The sequence below is a fragment of the Alexandromys fortis genome, unplaced genomic scaffold, assembly GCF_014885135.2.
Source record: "Alexandromys fortis isolate MF-2015 unplaced genomic scaffold, M_Fortis_MF-2015_v1.1 scaffold_99, whole genome shotgun sequence".
NCBI lineage: Eukaryota > Metazoa > Chordata > Mammalia > Rodentia > Cricetidae > Alexandromys > Alexandromys fortis.
The window spans coordinates 5,739,852-5,762,924 of NW_026067982.1; the positions used below are offsets into that span (position 1 = coordinate 5,739,852).

At 45.7% G+C, this 23,073-nt stretch overlaps 1 protein-coding gene across 3 annotated transcripts in view; it reads left to right on the forward strand.

Moving 5' to 3' along the window:
• Window positions 1–23,073, forward strand: part of Gfpt2 (glutamine-fructose-6-phosphate transaminase 2) — a 52,174-nt gene that overhangs the window by 6,750 nt on the left and 22,351 nt on the right. The window contains exons 2-7 of one of the 3 annotated variants that reach the window (XM_050158527.1): window positions 642–749; window positions 3,372–3,470; window positions 17,165–17,290; window positions 18,772–18,830; window positions 19,466–19,600; window positions 22,072–22,133. In XM_050158527.1, coding sequence (XP_050014484.1) covers window positions 642–749; window positions 3,372–3,470; window positions 17,165–17,290; window positions 18,772–18,830; window positions 19,466–19,600; window positions 22,072–22,133 — 589 coding nt within the window. Of the gene's footprint in view, window positions 1–641; window positions 750–3,371; window positions 3,471–12,772; window positions 12,881–15,502; window positions 15,602–17,164; window positions 17,291–18,771; window positions 18,831–19,465; window positions 19,601–22,071; window positions 22,134–23,073 lie in introns of all 3 variants that reach the window. The other 2 variants (XM_050158526.1, XM_050158525.1) reach the window with 2 other exon arrangements.

The following is a 23,073-nucleotide window of genomic DNA, read 5'->3' on the forward strand; positions in this document are numbered from 1 at the left end:
TTTGTTTGTTTGGTTTTTGTTTTTGTTTTGTTGTTGTTGTTGTTAATTTGACTTGACTTAAACTGAGTCATTCGGGAAGAGCAGATATAATTGAGAAGATGCCCCTATCAGATTGGACTGCCATATAAACCCCTGCCTGGTCTTTACTGAGAAACAGACAGGTGACGTGCACGATTGTACCCTCCTGAGTTCTCAGCCAATGAGGAAAGAGGAGGAAGGACCTGCCACCAGGGCAATAAATACCGTTCTGTGCACTCCTGAGGCACACCCTCCGTGTCTCTTTCTAATCTCTGTTGGTGGTGCCTGGCTTTGCAAGGCTTTACTTTTGCTACTCTGAGTCCCCCATTTAATAACGCCTCACATCTGCCCATCGGTGGAAGAGAAATTCTCTGCAGTGGAAGTACGAGGCCAAGGGTTATGACACAGGGTTCATGTGAGCTTTGCCACGGAGAGAAGGGCTGACAGAATACAACCCTTCCAGAGGACATGAGGGACAACCATTCTTGGTAGCTTTTCCTTTGCAAGCAGCCTAGGGGCTCTCTGAGATGCCTCCTTTGGCTGGTGTGGGGTATTTATTTATTTATTCCTGAACAGGACACTGGTATTTTCTCAAGATACCATTTTGTTTTCTCTTTGGACAGGAATCTTTGCGTATATGAATTACAGGGTTCCCAAGACAAGGAAAGAGATTTTTGAAACCCTAATCAGGGGCCTGCAGCGGCTGGAGTACCGGGGCTACGACTCGGCAGGTAGGTCTCTGAGACACCCCACAATGGCTGGTTCTCTTACCCTCGTTCTTTGTGGCGGGGACTTTTTCAGTCTTGGAATTTCCCTGACACTTCTTAACATTCCTTTATTATTATAATAACTGGTAGTTTCCAGGTGAAAGACTACACTTCCCAGTTTCCCTTGTGGACTACGGGAGTCATTTTTGCCCCTTTAAGGGGCCACATCCCATCTTTTGTAGGCATTTTGGCCATCTGCACACATGGGTGGTAAAAATGCTCCCGCACAGGGAACAAACATTGCCCTGCCTAACGGCAGACCTGGCCTCTTTCTTTCCCCTTTCAGTCTCCCCACAGCTGCTTTTAATAATCCAAGAATAACCACACTTGCTCATTAAAGATGTTTCAAAACTGTAGAAACATTGAGAAAACATTTTATTTTTAACAGTAGAAAAGCAATCCCAAGGGTTAAAAAAAAAGATCTCTAACAAAATCTCGGTCAGACATAGCTTCATCAGTGTTGCTCAAAGGCACAAAGTTTCAGTTGTGCGAGATGAATGTGTCCTGGCGATCCCGGGGCAGCTTCGGGGGCACGGCTAACAACACGGTACTGTGCACTTTAGCATTCGTAAGAGAGGAGACCGCGTGTTAAATGGGCACACGTACACTCATGTTGATGGAGGAGAAAAATGGTGAGGATGGTCCGGAAAGAAACCAGGTGAAGGAGAAGTCAATGCCATGGATTTGGGGGTCTTTCCACTGGTAGATCTCTATCTTTTAGTCCACCAAGCTGGGTACATTAGAGAGATATGCAGCGTTGTGCCTTCCTATCACACCTCAGTAAATTCCCTTCTAGCAGTTTCTTGGCACCCCTGCTGTTGGGCAGTGATATTATCTACGTTGAGAATGGAGAGACTTTTGTAAATAAATTTTCTTTCTTTCTTTTTTCCCCTCAGCCATTATTATGCAATTTGTAACATTTAATAAGTCAGGATGTTAAAGATTAAGCTAGTTTTGCTGTACGGTGGGGGCCATGGTGGCGCACATCTTTGATCCGAGGCAGAGGCAGGGGCAGACTGATCTCTGAGTTCACAGCCAGCCTGGTCCAGAGAGCTGAGTTCCAGGACAAACAAGGCTACACAGAGAAACCGCCGCTTGACCACAAAACAATGAAACAAAGCAGATGGAACCCAGGCCCTTCCACACAGCCCCTGTGGTTTTACAGTCCTCCTTCACTCTCAAAGCCCTTTCTAACTCACTTCCTAGTCCTCATCAGGTGGCTGTCTCGGGGTTCCCTCTTCCACTGGCTAAATGTTTAATTCAGTACGAATCCTGGAGACTGGGTAACCTTCTTGTCTGCCTTTGTAAATTCTTTTAATAAAGGCCAATCCTGATTAGGTTTACAGGCGTGCAAATAGAGGGAGCTAGGAGGTCACCACGCAAAGAGCACAGCAGGCTCAGTGCCTTTGAATGGCTACTTGCCTTTAAAGGCGGGCATGGCAGTCAAGCCCAGGATCCCTGCACACACTGCTATCATTGTAACATTGAAAACGAGATAGTTCTCTTTGATCCCAAAGCTTGGGGGAGAAGTGTGGACGGTAAAGGCTGAGGGAGGGTGTAGCTCTGGCTTAGTGTGTGTGAGGTCCTGGGTTATAGTTTCCAGATGCACCAACTGCAACCAATGGTACCTTGTGGCCCTAGTCCTGGGTGGTTTACTCAGCTCCTGGTAAGGGGCAGGGAGGCCCCAAGATACCAAACTCTTGGGATGCTTTCGTCCTTTCTATAAAATGGCACAATATTTGCAACATTTGATCTATTGTCACCTCCTCCCAGATACTATCCTTAGATTATTTATATATAAAGCAATATAAATGCTGTATGAATAGTTTTTTTTACAATGCTTTGTCTCTGAGCTAATGATAAGAAAAAAATGTTCAGTACAGATGCAACTCATTTGTTGGTGTGTATACATGTGTTTGAGTACACCCGTATATATGACTGCACATATATGTGGGTGTGGAGGCCAGAGATCCATTTTATTTTCTGAGACAATGTTTTTTGTTGACTTGGAACTTGTAGATTAGTTAGGCTGAATGGCTTGTGAGTTCCCAGGATCCATCCACCTGTCTCTACTGCCCCAACCTTGAGATTACAAGCATGCACCACCATGCCTGTGTTTTGTTGTGTTATTTCAAGACAAGATTTCTCTGTAGTTCTGACTGTCCTGGAACTCACTCTGTAAACCAGGCCGGCTTCGAACTCACAGAGATCTGCCTGCCTCTGATTCCAGAGTGCTGGGATTAAAGGCGTGCACCAACATCCAGTTAGTGCCTAGCTTTTTTACGTGTGTTCTGGAGACTAAACTCAGGTCCAACTTAGTCCCTATTTTATTTTCAAGACTTCTGATCAGCTGTTGGTTGATCAAGGGATGTGACTCCTTGGACAGAGATGACAGCTTCAACTCGTGGTGACAGAACTAAAATCCAACATGAAAAATGTTCATGTTTTCAATTTTATGATATTCTAAAATAAGTAAACTGCTCTACTGTGACAGATATGTGAACGGTGGTTGCCTCTTTCTGACTGTTTCTGAGGGTCACGTTGGCGATAGGCAAGCGTCAGAACTATGTGCTTTCTGTAAACTAGGTGTGGCCATTGACGGGAATAACCATGAAGTCAAGGAAAGGCACATCCACCTTGTGAAGAAAAAGGGGAAAGTGAAGGCCCTGGATGAAGAACTTTACAGTAAGTGGGACATGCTCTGTGTTACAGTGATGGCTGGCCACAGGTCCCTTGAAAATACGTCATTGTCAACAGCATTTGAGACTAGAAAATTTGTCTACACTTGGGTGACTATCAGAAGGGTTAAGGCCATGTTGTAAGACTGTCTCAAAGTGTAGGATGTTTTATTTGAAGCAGCTCTATGTGGAGACTCTAAAAAACTATTTTAATACTTACACATTTATTTGAACTATTCTGGCACACAATACTACTTTTTTACATGTATATATGTATATATATATCCTTTTCCTTACTAAATCAACTTATTATGATTAAGAAATGAGGGCAAGTCGGGTGGTGACAGTACACGCCTTTAATCCTAGCACTATGGGCGGATGAGTTCAAAGCCAGCCTGGTCTACAAGAGCTAGTTCCAGGACAGGCTCCAAAACCACAGAGAAACTCTGTCTCGAAAAACCAAAAAAAAAAGGACTTGTGATTCTTTGGGGACCTCCCAGATTATCTGAGGTAGTCTGAGATCCTTTTACTCTCATCTGTGGAGACTTTCTTCACATAATGCAATCTCAGCAGATTCGGGGGATTAGGGATTGATACTTTCCAGGGCAATTATTTATCTTGCTGTAGATACATTGTTTCCCACATACCATCTCCAAAGCTGTTCGAATGCTTGGAATCCTGGATGTTCAAGTCTTACCCTTGAGAGCCTAATGCAGAGGTCCATAAACAAGTTTCCTAAACCTCCCTACACCCCAGCACCCTGGTCCAGTGCTCTCAGACTGGACCCGTGACCGTCAGAAGGTGAGCGAAGGATCGTTTAAACACCTCCAGCTTCATGGGCATCGTGCCGCATACCTAGTTGGACCACAGGGATTTCCGCATTTGTTTAGAAGTTAACTGCTGTGCCACAAAATGAAGCATTCACAGCATCTCTGGCCCTCCGCATGGTACACACTCTTCCTGTTCATTGTGTCCCTAAGAGAAGCAGCCATGGGTTTATTTCTCCAGATTTGCCCAGAATTGTACTCGTGCGTGCATGCAAGCACACAGAGCGCGTCTGTTTGTGTGTAGAAAGCTCTTGGGGAGAATTGTCCAGTGTATGAGGACTGCACTCAGCGAGAAGACGGATATTCTGTGTCAATTGCTTAGGTGGTGTCCTTCCAGGGGGTTAGAAAATGTCCAACATCCAAAATCGAGTCGGCTTTGACACTCATTTCTTCCTTGTGGCATTTCAGGTCATAGCTGGATTCTTCAGAAGGAGGCAATGTCTTTTGAGAACTGGAGTTGATAAGGACATAGACAGACCCTGGGGTCAGTTGCTTGGCTTAATCTTACTTACTCCAAGCCTTACGCCATACTGGTGAAAGTGGGCATAAGAGAGACCCAGCGATACAGTGGTATATATTGTCTTCTGGTTTGCCATTAAAAATTAATTGTTTCTATGTGTGCTGGGGTTATGCTTATGTGAGTGTAGATGCCCACAGAGGCCAAAAGAGAGTGTCTATTTCTCTGGAGCCAGAGTTTTAGACAGTACTCACTCTTACCCACTGAGCCATCTCTTCAGCCCCTGGTTTGTTGGTTTCTATGGTTTACATACTCCTACCACAGGCTTCAGGTGAGGGTCATGGGAAGTCCCTGAATGAGTAACTGGAAAAACAAAACAGCTAGCTGGTTCCTGAAAGCCATTAGGGCAGTCACAACACACCTACACATGCCTCTAGGACTCACGTTGGCACTCATTTCGGACCTGAGCTTGAGGCTTTTGAAGAGCCATATGCACCCTTAACCACTGAACCATTTCTCCAGCCCTGGGATAGAGCATTTTAATTCAGCCATTGTTCACAGAGCAGGATTCACTCCATGCTAGCTGCCCCAGTATCTGTGCCTTCCTATCTTGTGCTCCTCCATGGGTTAGTCTTCCTTACCTAGGCTTTCCTAGATCCAGAAAAATTGGCAAATTTTGTGTCATGACATTAGGAAACAGCACACACACACACACACACACACACACACACACACACACACGGCAGTCTCACGTAGCCCAGGCTGGCCTAAACTTGTTATAGAATTAAAGAAGACCTTTAACCTTGTTTGTTTGTTTGTTTTTTGAGTCAGAGTTTCTTTGTGTTGTTCTGGCTGTCCTGGAATTCGCATTGACCAGGCTGGCCTTGAACTCAGAGATCTGCCTACCTTTGCCTCCCAGACTGCTGGGATTAAAGGCTTGTGCCAGCACCACCACCAGCAGCACCACCCTGCTGACTTGGAACTTCTAATCCTCTGCCTNCCCCCCCCCCCCAGAGCTGGAACAACAAGAATGTAAGCGTGTGTGTGTGTGTGTGTGTGTGTGTGTGTGTGTGTGTCTGTATATGCTCCTGTGGAGACTAGAGGACACCAGATCCCTGAGCTAGAGTTATAGGGCATTGAAAGCTGCCTGTTGTGGGTGCTGGGAACTGAACTCCATCCTCTGCTAGAGCAGCGAGTGCTGGGTCCATTCAGAGTCCATGGCCAGGTCTTCAGAAGCACTCTCTGTTCTGGAAGAACGCACAGTGGGACCACATATTCCCTGGTGCATCTGCTTCTACTCTCTTCTTTTTAAGGAGGCACCAGGAATTGTCATTTATACATCAATTAATTGGTCTAACCCATCTTTGAAACTATTTCCCCTCGTTCTTTAGACTCCCACCTTACCCCCACCACTCAAGGGACTGCAGATCAAGTCGAAGTGTTCAGAGCTGGCCCAATGCTCAGAGGAAGTTGCTTCCCTGAACTGGTTATTGTCATTATCTGTCACTTGGAGGCTGAACTCTCAACTTTAGGGGCCCTTTTTTTTTTCAAGACAAGGTCTCTCTATAGCTTTGGAGCCTGTCCTGGAACTAGCTCTTGTAGACCAGGCTGTCCTCGAACTCACAGAGATCCACCTGCCTCTGCCTCCCGAGTGCTGGGATTAAAGGCGGTGCACCACCACCGCCCGGCCCTAGGGGCCCTTGTTCGCATGACTTCTGTGGAGCCTGGGTCCCTGAGTGATCTCTCAAACCTGTGCAGAGAGGAGATGGTGGCTAATAAACAGACCCACCTTTGCCTGGCTTAGTATAGCTGTCTCCTGCCTAGCTCCATGGCCACTAATCTCTGGTTATCTCCATCCATTTATTCATGCATCCTTTCATTCAGCAACTGTTTATTGTGCGCCTAACATGGGTTTTATATAGTGGGGATGCTAATGTAGATGTGATTGTATATAGTAGAATGGAAAAGATTATATGCAGTGGAGAGACAAGCGTAAGGGCAAGGAAGCAAGTGCATGAAACAAATAGTCCAATGTCCTATAGAACTCAGTAGACCTTGTGGGGAACCTCAGGGGACCCCACTAGTTGGCACAGAGTGGATAGAAGCCACCTTTGTAAAGAGACAGCCCTTGGAGATGTCTCCCCCAGTTGAACAAGAAGCATGTCCCCACTCAACCTGCCCTTAGTCCTACAAATCACAGCTCTGGGGACCCCTATTCCTCTATGACCTGCTTCTTCACCCTACTCTGTAAGGCTCATCTGTCCTAACAGTGACAGGGCTCCAAGGAAACTAGAGATATGTTTATAGATTGGATTAAACGTTGCCCAAATCATAGCCAGATCACACATTTGGCTTAGCCGTCCTTTTCCCAGACGGAGGGTCACGAGAAGGAAGAGTGAGGGTGTTCCCACACCCTGACTTTGACAGTCGCCTCTTGAGGACTGATCGTGTACTATGGGAATGCCCTGCATTTTCACTGCCTTGGAGTGGGGTGCTCCTTGTCTCGTTTATTCAAATGGACACTTGTTATGTGGCAAACTGGGTTCTGAGGGCTTGACAAAGACATTCTGAACTGTCATAATTACTGGACAGGTCAGCTCAGGAGGAGGTGGAGAGACAGAAGGGAGGAGAAGACTGGCAACTGAAACTTTGGAAGGGAAGGGCTATGCCATGACTGACCCAAGGGGAGGCTTGTAGCCACCCAAAGTAGCACTGACCTCTAGGAGCCGAGCAGGGCTTTGGCCAAAAATCCCAGGTGTCTCTGCATTACTAAATCTGCTCTTAAGAGTCTCGGCCCTCCTTTCCAGCATAGCAGTTCCCACAGGAAATCAGGATTAACCGAGGCTGTGACACATTCGCCACTGCCCAAACATCCTTGTCAACCTTTAGTCCTTGGCTAGGATGTCCCCCTTATGATGACATGGGGGACACTCTTTCTTTCTTACTGTAATTTATTTTAAGCATTTATTTATTTTATATGCATCTTATGTGTATGTATACAAGCATGCCTATGCCACGGTGCTCACGTGAAGGCCAGTTCTTTCTTTCTGCCATGTGAGCTCTTAGGATTCAACACAAATCATCAGGCTTGGTGGCCAGAACCTTTACCAGCTGAACCATCTTGCTGGCCTTGGAGATTTTTTTCTCTTTGGTTTTTCAAGACAGAGTTTCTCTATGGAGTCTCGGCTGTCCTAGAACTTGCTCTGTAGACCAGGCTGGCCTTGAACTCATAGAGATCTGCCTGCCTCTGCCTCCCGAGTGCAGATTAAAGGTGTGTACCACTGCTTCCCAGCTGAGATTTTCGTTTTAGATCTTTTCTAGCATTGAGACTCTAGCTCAGTGGTGAGTGAAGTGCTTGCCTAGTATGCTTGAGGCCCCGTGAGAGGGATGGGGGAAAAGAAAGGGAGGGGTGGTATAGGGACTGCATGGGCAGATTATGGACAGTTCCACCCTTTTATCTAACAAGGACTTGAACGCTTGAACTTTGGTATCCCCGGGACATCCTGATCCCATCCTCTTACAAACACAGAGGAAAGGCCTCTTTACTTGGCTTACCATCACACCCCATAATTTGTTCATGTTCTACAAGATGCTTTTTTCCTTTCCTACATCATGGAGATTGGATTGTTCTGTGAAAGAGTGCCAAACCCCATCGTGTTCTCTGTAGCAGGCTCTGCCTGCCTGTGCCTGCTTGCTCCATGTGCCTGCTGCTTTGTGAGCCTGCTTGCTCCGTGCACCTGCAGTGTCTCCAGTCTGTGGAGGTCACACACAAGCCCGAGCTGCTAACCTTTTCTGAGTACACATAGGCTTCTGCGAAGATGTCTGTGGGGTGTGTTTCTAGAACCGAAATAGCTCTTATCCTGACACGTGTTCGCTTTTCATTTCACACGACTACCAAATTGCCTTCTAAAGAGGTGGCGTGAACTTAATTTGACTCATTGCCAAACTGATCTTTTCTGTTTAAAAAAAGCTGCATTTTCGTCGTCACTTTATTTTGCAAATAGGCTGGTGGATTTCAAGAGGCAATTCTGACAAGAGAAATTCCTGGGAAGGCAGCTTTTTTTTTTCTTCTACTTTATATTTTAAAAAAGTGGTGTGATTAATAATTAGCAGTATGTATGCAATTTTATTCATTTCAGTTCAGTTTTGTGCTACCCCAACTGGCCGAGAAGATTAGCTGTACAGGGAGAGGGGCGGTGCTTCGTTAATGAAAGAAGTCGCTGAGTAGATATTTCATGATGAAAATGAGAGGATCTATGTTTCTTGTGCAAAGGCCTTGCAAACCCTCTTTGGCAGCTTGCTCCACAGCAGTCAGCTCCCAAACTGTGCTTCAACTGCCTGCCAAGCTCCTGGCTGGGTGTCAACACAGCTGGTGGTCCTGAGGACAAGGACATTTTAATATCCCACCAGGGGCTCTAATGTGTCCCTTCCCCCAAGCCCTTTCAGATCTTCAGTGCCACGCGAAAACATACGTGCTAGATGAGTGTTCAGAAGTGGAGTGTGGCTGGAAGAAGAGGGGCAGCAGGGAAGGATGGGAGAGCAGAACCCAGATGCTTCCTGCCCTAAATAATACTTAAAGGCTTTTTAAAAAACTTTATTTATATTTATAGATATATAAAATTTATAGGTATATAGAAAAATTCAAGACTCAACATATCAAAATTCATAATATCTTGCACTCCACCAAATATTAACTAAGTATCTTGTGGAAAAATAGGATCCCTAGAACCAACCCTTCTGTTTAAAATATTTTCAACTCTTGGTGATAGTCACCTTTCTAGTCCTTTGTGTTATCTGCATTGAATATCAAGTCCGCTTAAGGGTGTAGGTATAATTCTGGAACACAGGGTGCTAGGAAAGTGCAGTATAAGAAGACTCCAGTGTCTGAGAAGATGGCGTGGTAGGCATGAGGAGCTGAGTTTGAATCTTTAGCACTCACACAAAAAACTGGGCATGGCTATGTGTGCCTGTGACCCCACCATTGGGGAGTGAGGGCATGGATCCCCAGAGCTCCCTGGCAGCCTAGCCTAAGTGGTGAGCTTCTAGAATCCCTGTTTTAGTGCTAATAAAATAGAGAAAGATATCTAGTGTCTTGCTCTAGCCTCTGTATACTCTCATGCAGCATGTACACTCATGCACCACACACACACACACACACACACACACACACACACACACAGCCTGAAGCTGTGTCTTGTCCATCAACTTTACTGTGGTCTGTGGTTGTAAATGTGCAGTTCGAGCAGAGACAACCAAAGAGCACACATTTCTTGTTCCCAGGTTCCCAGGTAGAAGATTCCTTTTTATTGTTGATCTTAGCAACCCCTGCATATGATTTCCCTTCTCTTAGTCAACCAAAAACTTTTCCCTTTTAAGGAAGGATGTAAGAGCACCTCTCTGGGTTATCGTTTGTTGCTGTTACCACTCTTGCACTTGGGGCTGTTTTTAAATAAAACAAACATTACTTAGACACAAATGTGACGCCGTGGGACTTCATTCACCAGCTGATCCTGTGAAGCTTTGATAGCATCTGGTACTGAGATTCTCTGATATTCACTCTCACAATGCAGACAGATGCTAAGGGGTTGGGTCACACAGCGTGGATACTCTGAACAATCGGAGTGGTTCACATATAGCTGGGAGCCTGTTTCCCCTTGTGAGAATGGTGTGCAATCCCAAAATTATGAATTACTTATTTATTAAAATTTTCTAGTTATGGCTTTCAGGCCAAGGCTGGTGGGTGAAACCCCAGAAATCAAAATTTCAGATAAGGAAGACTACTGTATCGAGCGGCTTCATCTTCTATGATGGTCCCAGATAATTATATGTCCTTTTATTGAATGGAATTTTGGCATACAACCCAGGGAACTTTCTCATTGTTCACTGAAAAATTAATGTGAGCTAAGGCTCACCTAAACATAGATTGTGACAGTGGTTGTACAAACTGAATAAGACTAAAAACCTTGGAAATATACTTTTTTAAAAAAGTTGTTTTTGTTGAGCTATATATTTTTTTTCTGCTCCCCTCCTTTCCTCTTCTCTTCCCTTCTACCCTCTCCCATGATCCCCATGTTCCCAATATACTTAGGAAATCTAGTCTTTTTCTACTTCCCATGTAGATTAGATCTATGTATGTCTCTCTTAGGGTCCTCTTTGTTGTCTAGGTTCTCTGGGATTGTGAATTGTAGGCTGGGTTTTCTTTGCTCTATATCTAAAGCCACTTATGAGTGAGTACATATTATATTTGTCTTTCTGGGGCTGGGTTACCTCACTCAATATGATGTTTTCTAGATCCATCCATTTGCCTGCAAATTTCAAGATGTTATTATTTTTTTTCGGCCGTGTAGTACTCCATTGTGTAAATATACCACATTTTCCTTATCCATCCTCAGGTCGAGGGGCATTTAGGTTGGGAAATGTACTTTTTTAAAAAAGATTTATTTATTTATTATATATACAATATTCTGCCTGCATGTATCCCTGTGGGACAGAAGAGGGCACCAGATCTCATTACAGATAGTTATGAGACACCATGTGGTTGCTGGGAATTGAACTCAGGACCTCAGGAAGAGCAGCCAGTGCTCTTATTATCTGAGCCATCTCACCAGCGCCAGGAAATGTACTCTTTAAGTGAGAAATTTAGTACATTTATATTTGAAGAAGATTTTAAACTTTTCATTTTGATATTGAAAGAAAACTACCTTTAAAAAATAAAGAATGTAACAAAAATACACCCAAGAGCCAGATGTGTTTGGTTTGAAGTGTGGGACAGAAACTGAACCCCTAAGAAAGGGACCCAAGCTGTATGCACAGCCCTTATCTCAGCGCTTCTCTCTCTGCTGCTCTGAAGCTTTGGGTCAAAATTGCCCTTTTCTCTAAAAAGAAAAACACATGAAACTGCACAAAAAACACATTACATGTTTCAAAAAACTATATGTATGCGTGTGTGCCTGTGCCTAGTTGTGTATATGCACATGCATGCAGTTGCCCTAGGAGACCAGAAAAGGGCAGCAGATGTCCCTGGAGCTGGAGCTGACTGGAGTTGCAGGTGTGCTGCCTGATGTGACTGCTGGGGACCAAACTCTGGTCGTTATAAAATACCTAAAACAGGGGCCTTCACCTTCCTCTATGGGAAAAAAGTAAAAAAATGAATAAATAAATGAAATACCAAACTGAATCTTCTTGGTTTGTTAGCTTACCTTAAAAATGTTTTCCCAAGAGACCACTCTATTCTGGCTGTTTTTACATTTATCCTTGGAGCAGGAGCTGAGGATATACAGCTCAGTTAGCAGAGTGATTGCCTGGCATTCATGAGGAAGCCCTTAGTTCAGTCCCCAGCTCGATACAGAAGGAAAGGAAAAGAAATAAGCTGTGCCGTCTAGGTTTTGTTTGTTTGGTTTTTGTTTTTGTTTTGTTGTTGTTGTTGTTAATTTGACTTGACTTAAACTGAGTCATTCGGGAAGAGCAGATATAATTGAGAAGATGCCCCTATCAGATTGGACTGCCATATAAACCCCTGCCTGGTCTTTACTGAGAAACAGACAGGTGACGTGCACGATTGTACCCTCCTGAGTTCTCAGCCAATGAGGAAAGAGGAGGAAGGACCTGCCACCAGGGCAATAAATACCGTTCTGTGCACTCCTGAGGCACACCCTCCGTGTCTCTTTCTAATCTCTGTTGGTGGTGCCTGGCTTTGCAAGGCTTTACTTTTGCTACTCTGAGTCCCCCATTTAATAACGCCTCACATCTGCCCATCGGTGGAAGAGAAATTCTCTGCAGTGGAAGTACGAGGCCAAGGGTTATGACACAGGGTTCATGTGAGCTTTGCCACGGAGAGAAGGGCTGACAGAATACAACCCTTCCAGAGGACATGAGGGACAACCATTCTTGGTAGCTTTTCCTTTGCAAGCAGCCTAGGGGCTCTCTGAGATGCCTCCTTTGGCTGGTGTGGGGTATTTATTTATTTATTCCTGAACAGGACACTGGTATTTTCTAAAGATACCATTTTGTTTTCTCTTTGGACAGGAATCTTTGCGTATATGAATTACAGGGTTCCCAAGACAAGGAAAGAGATTTTTGAAACCCTAATCAGGGGCCTGCAGCGGCTGGAGTACCGGGGCTACGACTCGGCAGGTAGGTCTCTGAGACACCCCACAATGGCTGGTTCTCTTACCCTCGTTCTTTGTGGCGGGGACTTTTTCAGTCTTGGAATTTCCCTGACACTTCTTAACATTCCTTTATTATTATAATAACTGGTAGTTTCCAGGTGAAAGACTACACTTCCCAGTTTCCCTTGTGGACTACGGGAGTCATTTTTGCCCCTTTAAGGGGCCACATCCCATCTTTTATAGGCATTTTGGCCATCTGCACACATGGGTGGTAAAAATGCTCCAGCACAGGGAACAAACATTGCCCTGCCTAACGGCAGACCTGGCCTCTTTCTTTCCCCTTTCAGTCTCCCCACAGCTGCTTTTAATAATCCAAGAATAACCACACTTGCTCATTAAAGATGTTTCAAAACTGTAGAAACATTAAGAAAACATTTTATTTTTAACAGTAGAAAAGCAATCCCAAGGGTTAAAAAAAAAGATCTCTAACAAAATCTCGGTCAGACATAGCTTCATCAGTGTTGCTCAAAGGCACAAAGTTTCAGTTGTGCGAGATGAATGTGTCCTGGCGATCCCGGGGCAGCTTCGGGGGCACGGCTAACAACACGGTACTGTGCACTTTAGCATTCGTAAGAGAGGAGACCGCGTGTTAAATGGGCACACGTACACTCATGTTGATGGAGGAGAAAAATGGTGAGGATGGTCCGGAAAGAAACCAGGTGAAGGAGAAGTCAATGCCATGGATTTGGGGGTCTTTCCACTGGTAGATCTCTATCTTTTAGTCCACCAAGCTGGGTACATTAGAGAGATATGCAGCGTTGTGCCTTCCTATCACACCTCAGTAAATTCCCTTCTAGCAGTTTCTTGGCACCCCTGCTGTTGGGCAGTGATATTATCTACGTTGAGAATGGAGAGACTTTTGTAAATAAATTTTCTTTCTTTCTTTTTTCCCCTCAGCCATTATTATGCAATTTGTAACATTTAATAAGTCAGGATGTTAAAGATTAAGCTAGTTTTGCTGTACGGTGGGGGCCATGGTGGCGCACATCTTTGATCCGAGGCAGAGGCAGGGGCAGACTGATCTCTGAGTTCACAGCCAGCCTGGTCCAGAGAGCTGAGTTCCAGGACAAACAAGGCTACACAGAGAAACCGCCGCTTGACCACAAAACAATGAAACAAAGCAGATGGAACCCAGGCCCTTCCACACAGCCCCTGTGGTTTTACAGTCCTCCTTCACTCTCAAAGCCCTTTCTAACTCACTTCCTAGTCCTCATCAGGTGGCTGTCTCGGGGTTCCCTCTTCCACTGGCTAAATGTTTAATTCAGTACGAATCCTGGAGACTGGGTAACCTTCTTGTCTGCCTTTGTAAATTCTTTTAATAAAGGCCAATCCTGATTAGGTTTACAGGCGTGCAAATAGAGGGAGCTAGGAGGTCACCACGCAAAGAGCACAGCAGGCTCAGTGCCTTTGAATGGCTACTTGCCTTTAAAGGCGGGCATGGCAGTCAAGCCCAGGATCCCTGCACACACTGCTATCATTGTAACATTGAAAACGAGATAGTTCTCTTTGATCCCAAAGCTTGGGGGAGAAGTGTGGACGGTAAAGGCTGAGGGAGGGTGTAGCTCTGGCTTAGTGTGTGTGAGGTCCTGGGTTATAGTTTCCAGATGCACCAACTGCAACCAATGGTACCTTGTGGCCCTAGTCCTGGGTGGTTTACTCAGCTCCTGGTAAGGGGCAGGGAGGCCCCAAGATACCAAACTCTTGGGATGCTTTCGTCCTTTCTATAAAATGGCACAATATTTGCAACATTTGATCTATTGTCACCTCCTCCCAGATACTATCCTTAGATTATTTATATATAAAGCAATATAAATGCTGTATGAATAGTTTTTTTTACAATGCTTTGTCTCTGAGCTAATGATAAGAAAAAAATGTTCAGTACAGATGCAACTCATTTGTTGGTGTGTATACATGTGTTTGAGTACACCCGTATATATGACTGCACATATATGTGGGTGTGGAGGCCAGAGATCCATTTTATTTTCTGAGACAATGTTTTTTGTTGACTTGGAACTTGTAGATTAGTTAGGCTGAATGGCTTGTGAGTTCCCAGGATCCATCCACCTGTCTCTACTGCCCCAACCTTGAGATTACAAGCATGCACCACCATGCCTGTGTTTTGTTGTGTTATTTCAAGACAAGATTTCTCTGTAGTTCTGACTGTCCTGGAACTCACTCTGTAAACCAGGCCGGCTTCGAACTCACAGAGATCTGCCTGCCTCTGATTCCAGAGTGCTGGGATTAAAGGCGTGCACCAACATCCAGTTAGTGCCTAGCTTTTTTACGTGTGTTCTGGAGACTAAACTCAGGTCCAACTTAGTCCCTATTTTATTTTCAAGACTTCTGATCAGCTGTTGGTTGATCAAGGGATGTGACTCCTTGGACAGAGATGACAGCTTCAACTCGTGGTGACAGAACTAAAATCCAACATGAAAAATGTTCATGTTTTCAATTTTATGATATTCTAAAATAAGTAAACTGCTCTACTGTGACAGATATGTGAACGGTGGTTGCCTCTTTCTGACTGTTTCTGAGGGTCACGTTGGCGATAGGCAAGCGTCAGAACTATGTGCTTTCTGTAAACTAGGTGTGGCCATTGACGGGAATAACCATGAAGTCAAGGAAAGGCACATCCACCTTGTGAAGAAAAAGGGGAAAGTGAAGGCCCTGGATGAAGAACTTTACAGTAAGTGGGACATGCTCTGTGTTACAGTGATGGCTGGCCACAGGTCCCTTGAAAATACGTCATTGTCAACAGCATTTGAGACTAGAAAATTTGTCTACACTTGGGTGACTATCAGAAGGGTTAAGGCCATGTTGTAAGACTGTCTCAAAGTGTAGGATGTTTTATTTGAAGCAGCTCTATGTGGAGACTCTAAAAAACTATTTTAATACTTACACATTTATTTGAACTATTCTGGCACACAATACTACTTTTTTACATGTATATATGTATATATATATCCTTTTCCTTACTAAATCAACTTATTATGATTAAGAAATGAGGGCAAGTCGGGTGGTGACAGTACACGCCTTTAATCCTAGCACTATGGGCGGATGAGTACAAAGCCAGCCTGGTCTACAGAGTGTGTTTCAGGACAGCGAGGGCTACACAGAGAAACCCTGTCTTAGGAAACAAAACAACAACAACAAAAATGAAAAAGAAAAAGAAAAGTAAGACATCGTGGCCCTAGTTTGTAATCCTAGCACCTGGGAGGCTACGGCAGAAAGAAGTATAGCCGTCAATTTGATGCCAGTTTGGTCTATGTAGTGAGTTCCAGGGCTACCATGGCCCTGGCTCAAAAGGGAAAAGGAAATGAGTTCAGTTACTGAAAAACACTAGATAAAACCTAACAACATAGGTGGTACCCAGACGTGGTAGATCCCTGTGGTGTCTGCCATGTGTGACTGACATTAAAGGTAGGTCATCAATCAAGATGCTGTGTCTAATATAATGAAACTACCTGTCTTAGTGGTGCTATGCCATGCTCTTTTTCCTCCTCTCTTGAGACAGGGTTTCTCTGTGTAGCCCTGGCTATCTTGGGACTCACTCTGTAAACCAGGCTGGCCTTGAATTTAGAGATCTGCCTGCTTCTGCTTTCCAAGTGCTGGGATTAAAGGATGAGTCACCACTGCCCAGCTAGAGATGCTTGTTTTTAAAGTACAGACAGTTGTCCAAAGAGCTGGCTTTGCTTGCCACACGAGCCCTAGAACCAGAGTTCAGATCCTAGTACCTCTTTAAATGCCAGGTAGGCATGGCAGTAATTCCAGCTGTCAAAAGGCAGAGACAGCAGGGCCGTGGTGGCAAATATCTTTAATCCCAGCATACAGGAGGCAGAGGCAGGTGGACTTTTGTGAGTTCGAGGCCAGCCCTGTCTATGGTGTGAGTTCCAGGACAGCCAGGCCTACACAGAAAAACCCTGTCTCAGAAAAACAAACACACACAGACACAAACAAAAAACGAAAAGGCAGAGACAGAGGATCCCGTGAGCAAGCTGGCTAGCCAGGCTAGCCACAATGGGTGAGTTCCTGAGTTTAACGCAAGTCCCTGCATCAATGAATAAGGTGGCCACCAGTCAGAAAAAACCACCCCAGCATCAACCTTCAGCCTCCACACACATGAAAACATTCATGCACATACCACGTAGACACATGTGTGCAAACACACATGTACACACCACATATGCACACAGACTAACACTCATGTACAGCATACATGAATACAGCAACTGGTTTTCTTTTTGTTTAGAGCAAGATAGCATGGACTTGAAGGTGGAGTTTGAGACACACTTCGGGATTGCCCACACACGCTGGGCCACCCACGGTGTGCCCAATGCTGTCAACAGTCACCCACAGCGCTCAGACAAAGACAATGGTAAGTGGATCCTGTTCAGGCTATCTCTACCTCTCCCTGAATGACCCACCAGAGACAATCCTGACCAGAGTGGCTTCCATGCACACCTCAAAGTGCCTTTCTCACCTGCCGAATCCTCTGGAGACATCTAAGCATCTACTCCCCTAACACCCTGGTGGGTCACGCTGGGCCTCAGTCAGGCCAACCCCTGGTCCCCTGGGTGCTGCTGACCAAGGACACAGGAAATGATGGCATTTTCTCACAAGGGCTCTTTGCTCTTTGGAATTCATTCCAGGAGTGGACTAAAGCAGCACATTGGTTCATTTTTCATCACTAAAGCAACACACCTGGGGCTGAGTACTTATAAAGAAAGATTTATTTAGGACTCAGTTTTAGGGACAGAAAATCTGTGATTGGGCAGGACACCTGTCTGACCTCTGGTGAGGCTCCTCTTGGCTTCAACACCACATGCTAAAAAAGCAGAAAAGGAAACCAACTGCATGAGGTGGGGACCAAGTGTGCAGCCTCGCTTCGTAACCACGCACACACTCCAGAAGTGGCGAGGATCCAGTGAGCACTCTGTTAGCTTCTTCTGCAAGCATGTCCCCGATAACTTCCCAGAAGGTCCCATCTCTTAAAGGTCCCAGGTCCCACCACCTGTCACATGACCACCCTGGGGACCCAGTGTCACATGCAGTGAGCTCTTGAAGGATATGCTCAACCATGGCAGAATAGTATGAGAAGAACAATGTGTTCTAGAAGGCTAGGATCCTAAAGAGAAGCTTGGAGCTCCTTCTTCATCCAGCTGGCCTCATTTCCCTACCCCACAGAGTGGTCCTGTGTGAAGGCGGACGATACTGCCAATCATGATTAGTGTCTAAGTACCTTTCCGAGCCCTAGGTCCCAGAGTCAGGGCTCAGCAGTCAAGAGTTTAAGGTTTTGAGGGGAGGAGGGAGAGGCTGCAACCACACAGCCTCCTTCCCTGCCTAGTGACAAGGCTAACCCTACCAGAAGCTCCTCACTTCAGAATACGCTGTGAGCGAGGCAGTGGTGGCACGCGCCTTTAATCCCAGCAGGGGCAGGTGGATCTCTATAAATTCAAGGCTCCCCTGGTCTACAGAATGAGTTCCAGGACAGCCAGGGCTACACAGAGAGACCTCATCTAGAAAAACAAAAACAAACGAACAAAAAACAAAAAGAACTAATGTGCCGGGTGGTGCAGACTTCATTTGAGATAAATAATTTTGGAAGCTGGAAGCCTTCTTGATAATATCCAAAGAAAGAGTTCCACACAGGGTCAGCTGCCGGATGTTTACCACTGACAGGCGGGTTACTTCGGGTGTAAGCTGCAGACACCGGTGCAGGCATCGCCGACACCGCAAATGAGACAGGATTGCCACACGTCTCGGGAAGAGTGTCCGGTGTTCGGTCGTCTCCTTTAGCATCTTGCTCGACCGTCACCTGTAGCTATCACATCTCTCTCCCCCACACTTTTCTTTCAGAGTTTGTTGTTATCCATAATGGGATCATCACAAATTACAAGGATCTGAGGAAATTTCTGGTAAGAAGCTTCCCTTGACTAAATCAAATCTGAGTCAGCATTGGTCTTCCTCCAGACACTTTCACTGAGCCTGTGCCCCTCCCAAAACAATCACGGGAACTGAGCAAGACCCACTCTGGGCCCTGTCACCACCGTGAGTGGGAACCATGTTCAGGCCTTGTCTGGGGAGAGATACCAGGGTTTTAGTGTTTATCTCCAGGCCGCTGTGGTTTCACAGAATCAAAATAATGTGACCTGGGCTTCGGCGGAGTAGCTTGTACTAGGTGACACACCCACCCAGACACCACGTAGACTGTGGGCTAGGAAGCCAGACGGTGAACGTCCACAGTGTGAAAAGGTCGTGCTGTATGAGCTGGGATGTGAGCGGGTTTGACTCACATATTTTATATCACTGCCGCTGTTTTGCAATGTCCAGATTAAGGATGAAGACAAGTTCCTGAGGAGGGACAGTCTCTGGGAGTAAGAGGGTGACTCAGAGGTGTTTGGCTGCTGGCTTCTGGCAGACGTTTCTCGTCCCTTCCCAGTTTTGCTTGTTCTTGCCTTAAGTCATATCATAAGGGACTAGAGGGAGGTGGCCCAGTCAGCATTGCTCAATGACCAAAATCTGTCACCCTCGGTACAACCCCGTCTTCCAGGAAAGCAAGGGCTACGAGTTTGAGTCAGAAACAGACACGGAGACCATCGCCAAGCTGATTAAATATGTATTCGACAACAGAGAGACTGAGGATATTACCTTTTCAACACTGGTCGAAAGAGTCATTCAGCAGTTGGTGAGTTACAAGTGCCGTCTCTCTAAGCACATCTTCATTTGTAACTTGTACAGATCCGCACAAGGTGCTCAAGGGGAAGAGAGTTCGCGTATAGAACACGTACGTACAGTGTTATATTCCTGTAGAATCTGGAGAAAGCCCAGTTTGGGGAGTGAATATCCAACGAAATGTTTGCTTCCTTTTAGCCCCTCTGAGACGGTGGCTGGATTCGAATCTGTGGCTTTTATAACCATGGCTTGAGAGCATGTGCGAACGTAGCTGTCACGGTTCACATTGTCATCTCTCACGGTCATATGCTAATCAGATGAATGTGACTGGTGGTGGAGACCTGGAATTGTAGCCTTTCCTACTTGTCAGTAGAGCAGTCAGGGGGAAATGCCCACAATTAAGTACAAAATGGGAAAGGACGGCGGGGAGGAGGAGAGAAGGTGGACGTGCATAGAGCACACAGGGATGGGTTTCAGAGCTGTCTGATTTTTAAGGGTGCATAGCAACAGCTAGGGCATGAGAGATGATTGCTGTTCCAGAGGAAGATTGTGGTTTTGTGATAGGAGAGATCAGAGCACTGGAAAATGCTGAAGTCAGTGGGAGTGGCCCAGGAAAGACAGCAGGGGAAACTGGGGATGCGGCTGACAGCCAGACTCAGCAGCTACAGCTCCTCCCAAAGGGGAATAGACACAGGAGCGATGAGCTCGTCCAGGGAGATAGACATGGGGGTTGGGAGCTTGTCCAGGGGAATACACAAGGGGCCTGGGGGCTTGTCCAGGGGGATAGATGTGGGGGTTAGGGGCTTGTCCAGGGCAATACACAAGGGGCCTGGGAGCTTGTCCAGGGGGATAGATGTGGGGGTTGGGGGCTTGTCCAGGGGAACAAACACAGGGGTTGGGGCCTTGTCCAGGGGAACAGACATGGAACCTGGGGGCTTGTCCAGGGGAATAGACAGGGGTCTGGGGTCTTGTCCAGGGAGGTAGACATGGGGGTTGGGGCCTTGTCCAGGGGAACAGACATGGGGCCTGGGACCTTGTCCAAGGAGGATAACTTTCCTTAGAGGAAACAAGAGAAGGCAGGGCCTGCATGGGATGGGAGTCAGGAAAAGGGGTTTCAAGGAATCTCAGAGCCCATTCCTAAGGTACCATGCCACCCAAGAACTGGTCCAAGACTACAGCAGCCTGGACATGGTGTTCAAGGCCCGGAATCCAGGTCTCATTGGGTCAGAGAGTGCTGTGGATTAGCATGCCGAGGTTTGGGATAGATATGTCATCCTACAGTCAAGTGTTTAGAGTGAATCTACTGCCACAACCCTTTGATCTGTGCCACCCTCTTTTTTTGGGGGGGTCCATGATTTAGAGGACCTATCCCTAAATTATCGCATATTCTATGGTGCCATTCCTGGTACTAGTATGAATTGGTTCCTGGACTCTAATTAGATACCCAAATCAAGTTTCAAATAAACCATCATAGTATTTGTATATAACCTATGTACATCACCCCATGCGTTTTAAGTTATCTCTAGATTTACATATTAAATATAATACCTAATATAGTGGAATCATGTAGATGATTGTTTCACTACATTGTGTACTCTAGGGAATAGTGGCAAGAACAAGTCTGGGATAGTTTTTCATGAAGAATTTAAATAAAAAAAGACATTGGGTAAGCTGGAGAGAAGACTCATTGGTTAATACTTACTGACCTTGTAGAGGACCCAGGTTCAGTTTCCAGCACCCATGTTGGGTGGCCCACCCTGTAACTCCAGTAACTCCATTTCCAGAGGATCTGTCGCCCTCTTGTGGCCTCTGTGGGAACTGCACACACATAGTACACATAAAGTCATGTAGACAAATACACATGCACATTAATCAAATAAGTAAATCTCAGCAAAGAAATTGGTAGTCCTGAATTAGGAAAACTGGAGTCTAGTTCTAGATTTGTGCCAATAGCAAAGTGAGACACAGTCACAGCCACAGAAATGATATTAAGAGAATTAACAAGACCAGTTCTCCTGGATGCTCTTAAGTCCAGGGCTAAGCACTTTCGTGCATTAGCCGTGAGCCTCAAAGTCATACAGATAGAACTGCTGTCTTTTTGGGTAGCAGATAAGGAAACTGAAGCATGAAGGTAGCTGGAGCAATTGCCTAATTAAGGGAGGGATAAAGCCAGAACTGGGTCCCAGGTTGGATCCAGTGTTAAGTTACACTGATCAAACCCTTGAACCTTCCTTGAAACTTCCCTTCCTGAGGCTCAGTGCTGGGTTTCTCTAGCCCTGACTCTCACTCTCTGCGGCTTTAGCTGAGGTCATGGGTTTGGCTTTCGCTTTAACTGCATCCTCCGTAAGCTACCTCTGTACTCAGATCGTTAAGCAACCCATATCTGCCATGGAGAGGAGCTGGGGGTCAGTGGCCTGCAGTGGCTTGATCAGTCAGAGCAATTGCTATGCCACAGGCCTTCACCTTCTTCTGCTGTGTTTTCAGGAAGGAGCCTTTGCATTGGTTTTCAAGAGCATCCACTACCCGGGAGAAGCTGTTGCCACAAGGTAAGGAATTAGTGCTTCCAGGAACAAGGGCATAAATAAGATCAAATTATTTGGTTTGAGCTTAAGGGCTCTTGCAAACTGCGGGGTGCTTGTTGGGCCTAAAGGACATCAATGCGTTGCAGTGGTCAGTGGTGCAAGAGCTCCTGGCTTTTAAAATGGAAAACATAGGTCAAGTGGTGATGGCGCACACCTTTAATCCCAGCACTCAGGAGGCAGTGGCAGGCGGCTCTCTGAGTTCAAGTCCAGCCTGATCTACAGAGTGAGTGAGTTCCAGGACAGCCAGGAACCCTGTTTCAAAAGAGAGAGAAAAATAACACAAATAAAAGGAAAAATGTAAGATTGGATTTTAAATGTGAAATCTCAGGATTCTTAGAAGTTGACAGCAAATTAATATTAAAAAATATATGTAGGGTACTGTGCAAGCCTTCCAGCCTGAGTTTCATCCAGGGATCCAAGTAAAGGTAAAGAAAAGAACTGGTTCCAGAGACTTCTCCATACGCGCTATACCATGCTTCCCTCGCCAATAATCAATTTTATTGTAAAAATTTAATAATAACTAAAAGTATTGGGGGTGAGGGTGTAGCTGTCACTAAAGTGCTTGCTGCTCAAGCATGACTTGAGTTTGATCCCCAGCACACACAGGCAGTTGAAGAGCGGGAGGAGTGAGAATACGAGCAAAGAGGTCAAAACCATAATGGGGACACACACTGAAACAGTTGACCTGAGCTAATGGGAGCCTTTCAACTCTGGCCTGACAGTGAGGGAACCAGCAGAGAAACCAGACTAGGCCCTCTGAATGTGGGTGGCAGTTGTATGGCTGGGGCAGACTGCGGGACCACTGGCAGTGGCACCAGGATTTATCCCTACTGCTTGTACTGGCTTTGGGGGAACCTGTTCTCTTTGGATGGACACCTTACTCAGCCTAGATATAGTAGGGAGG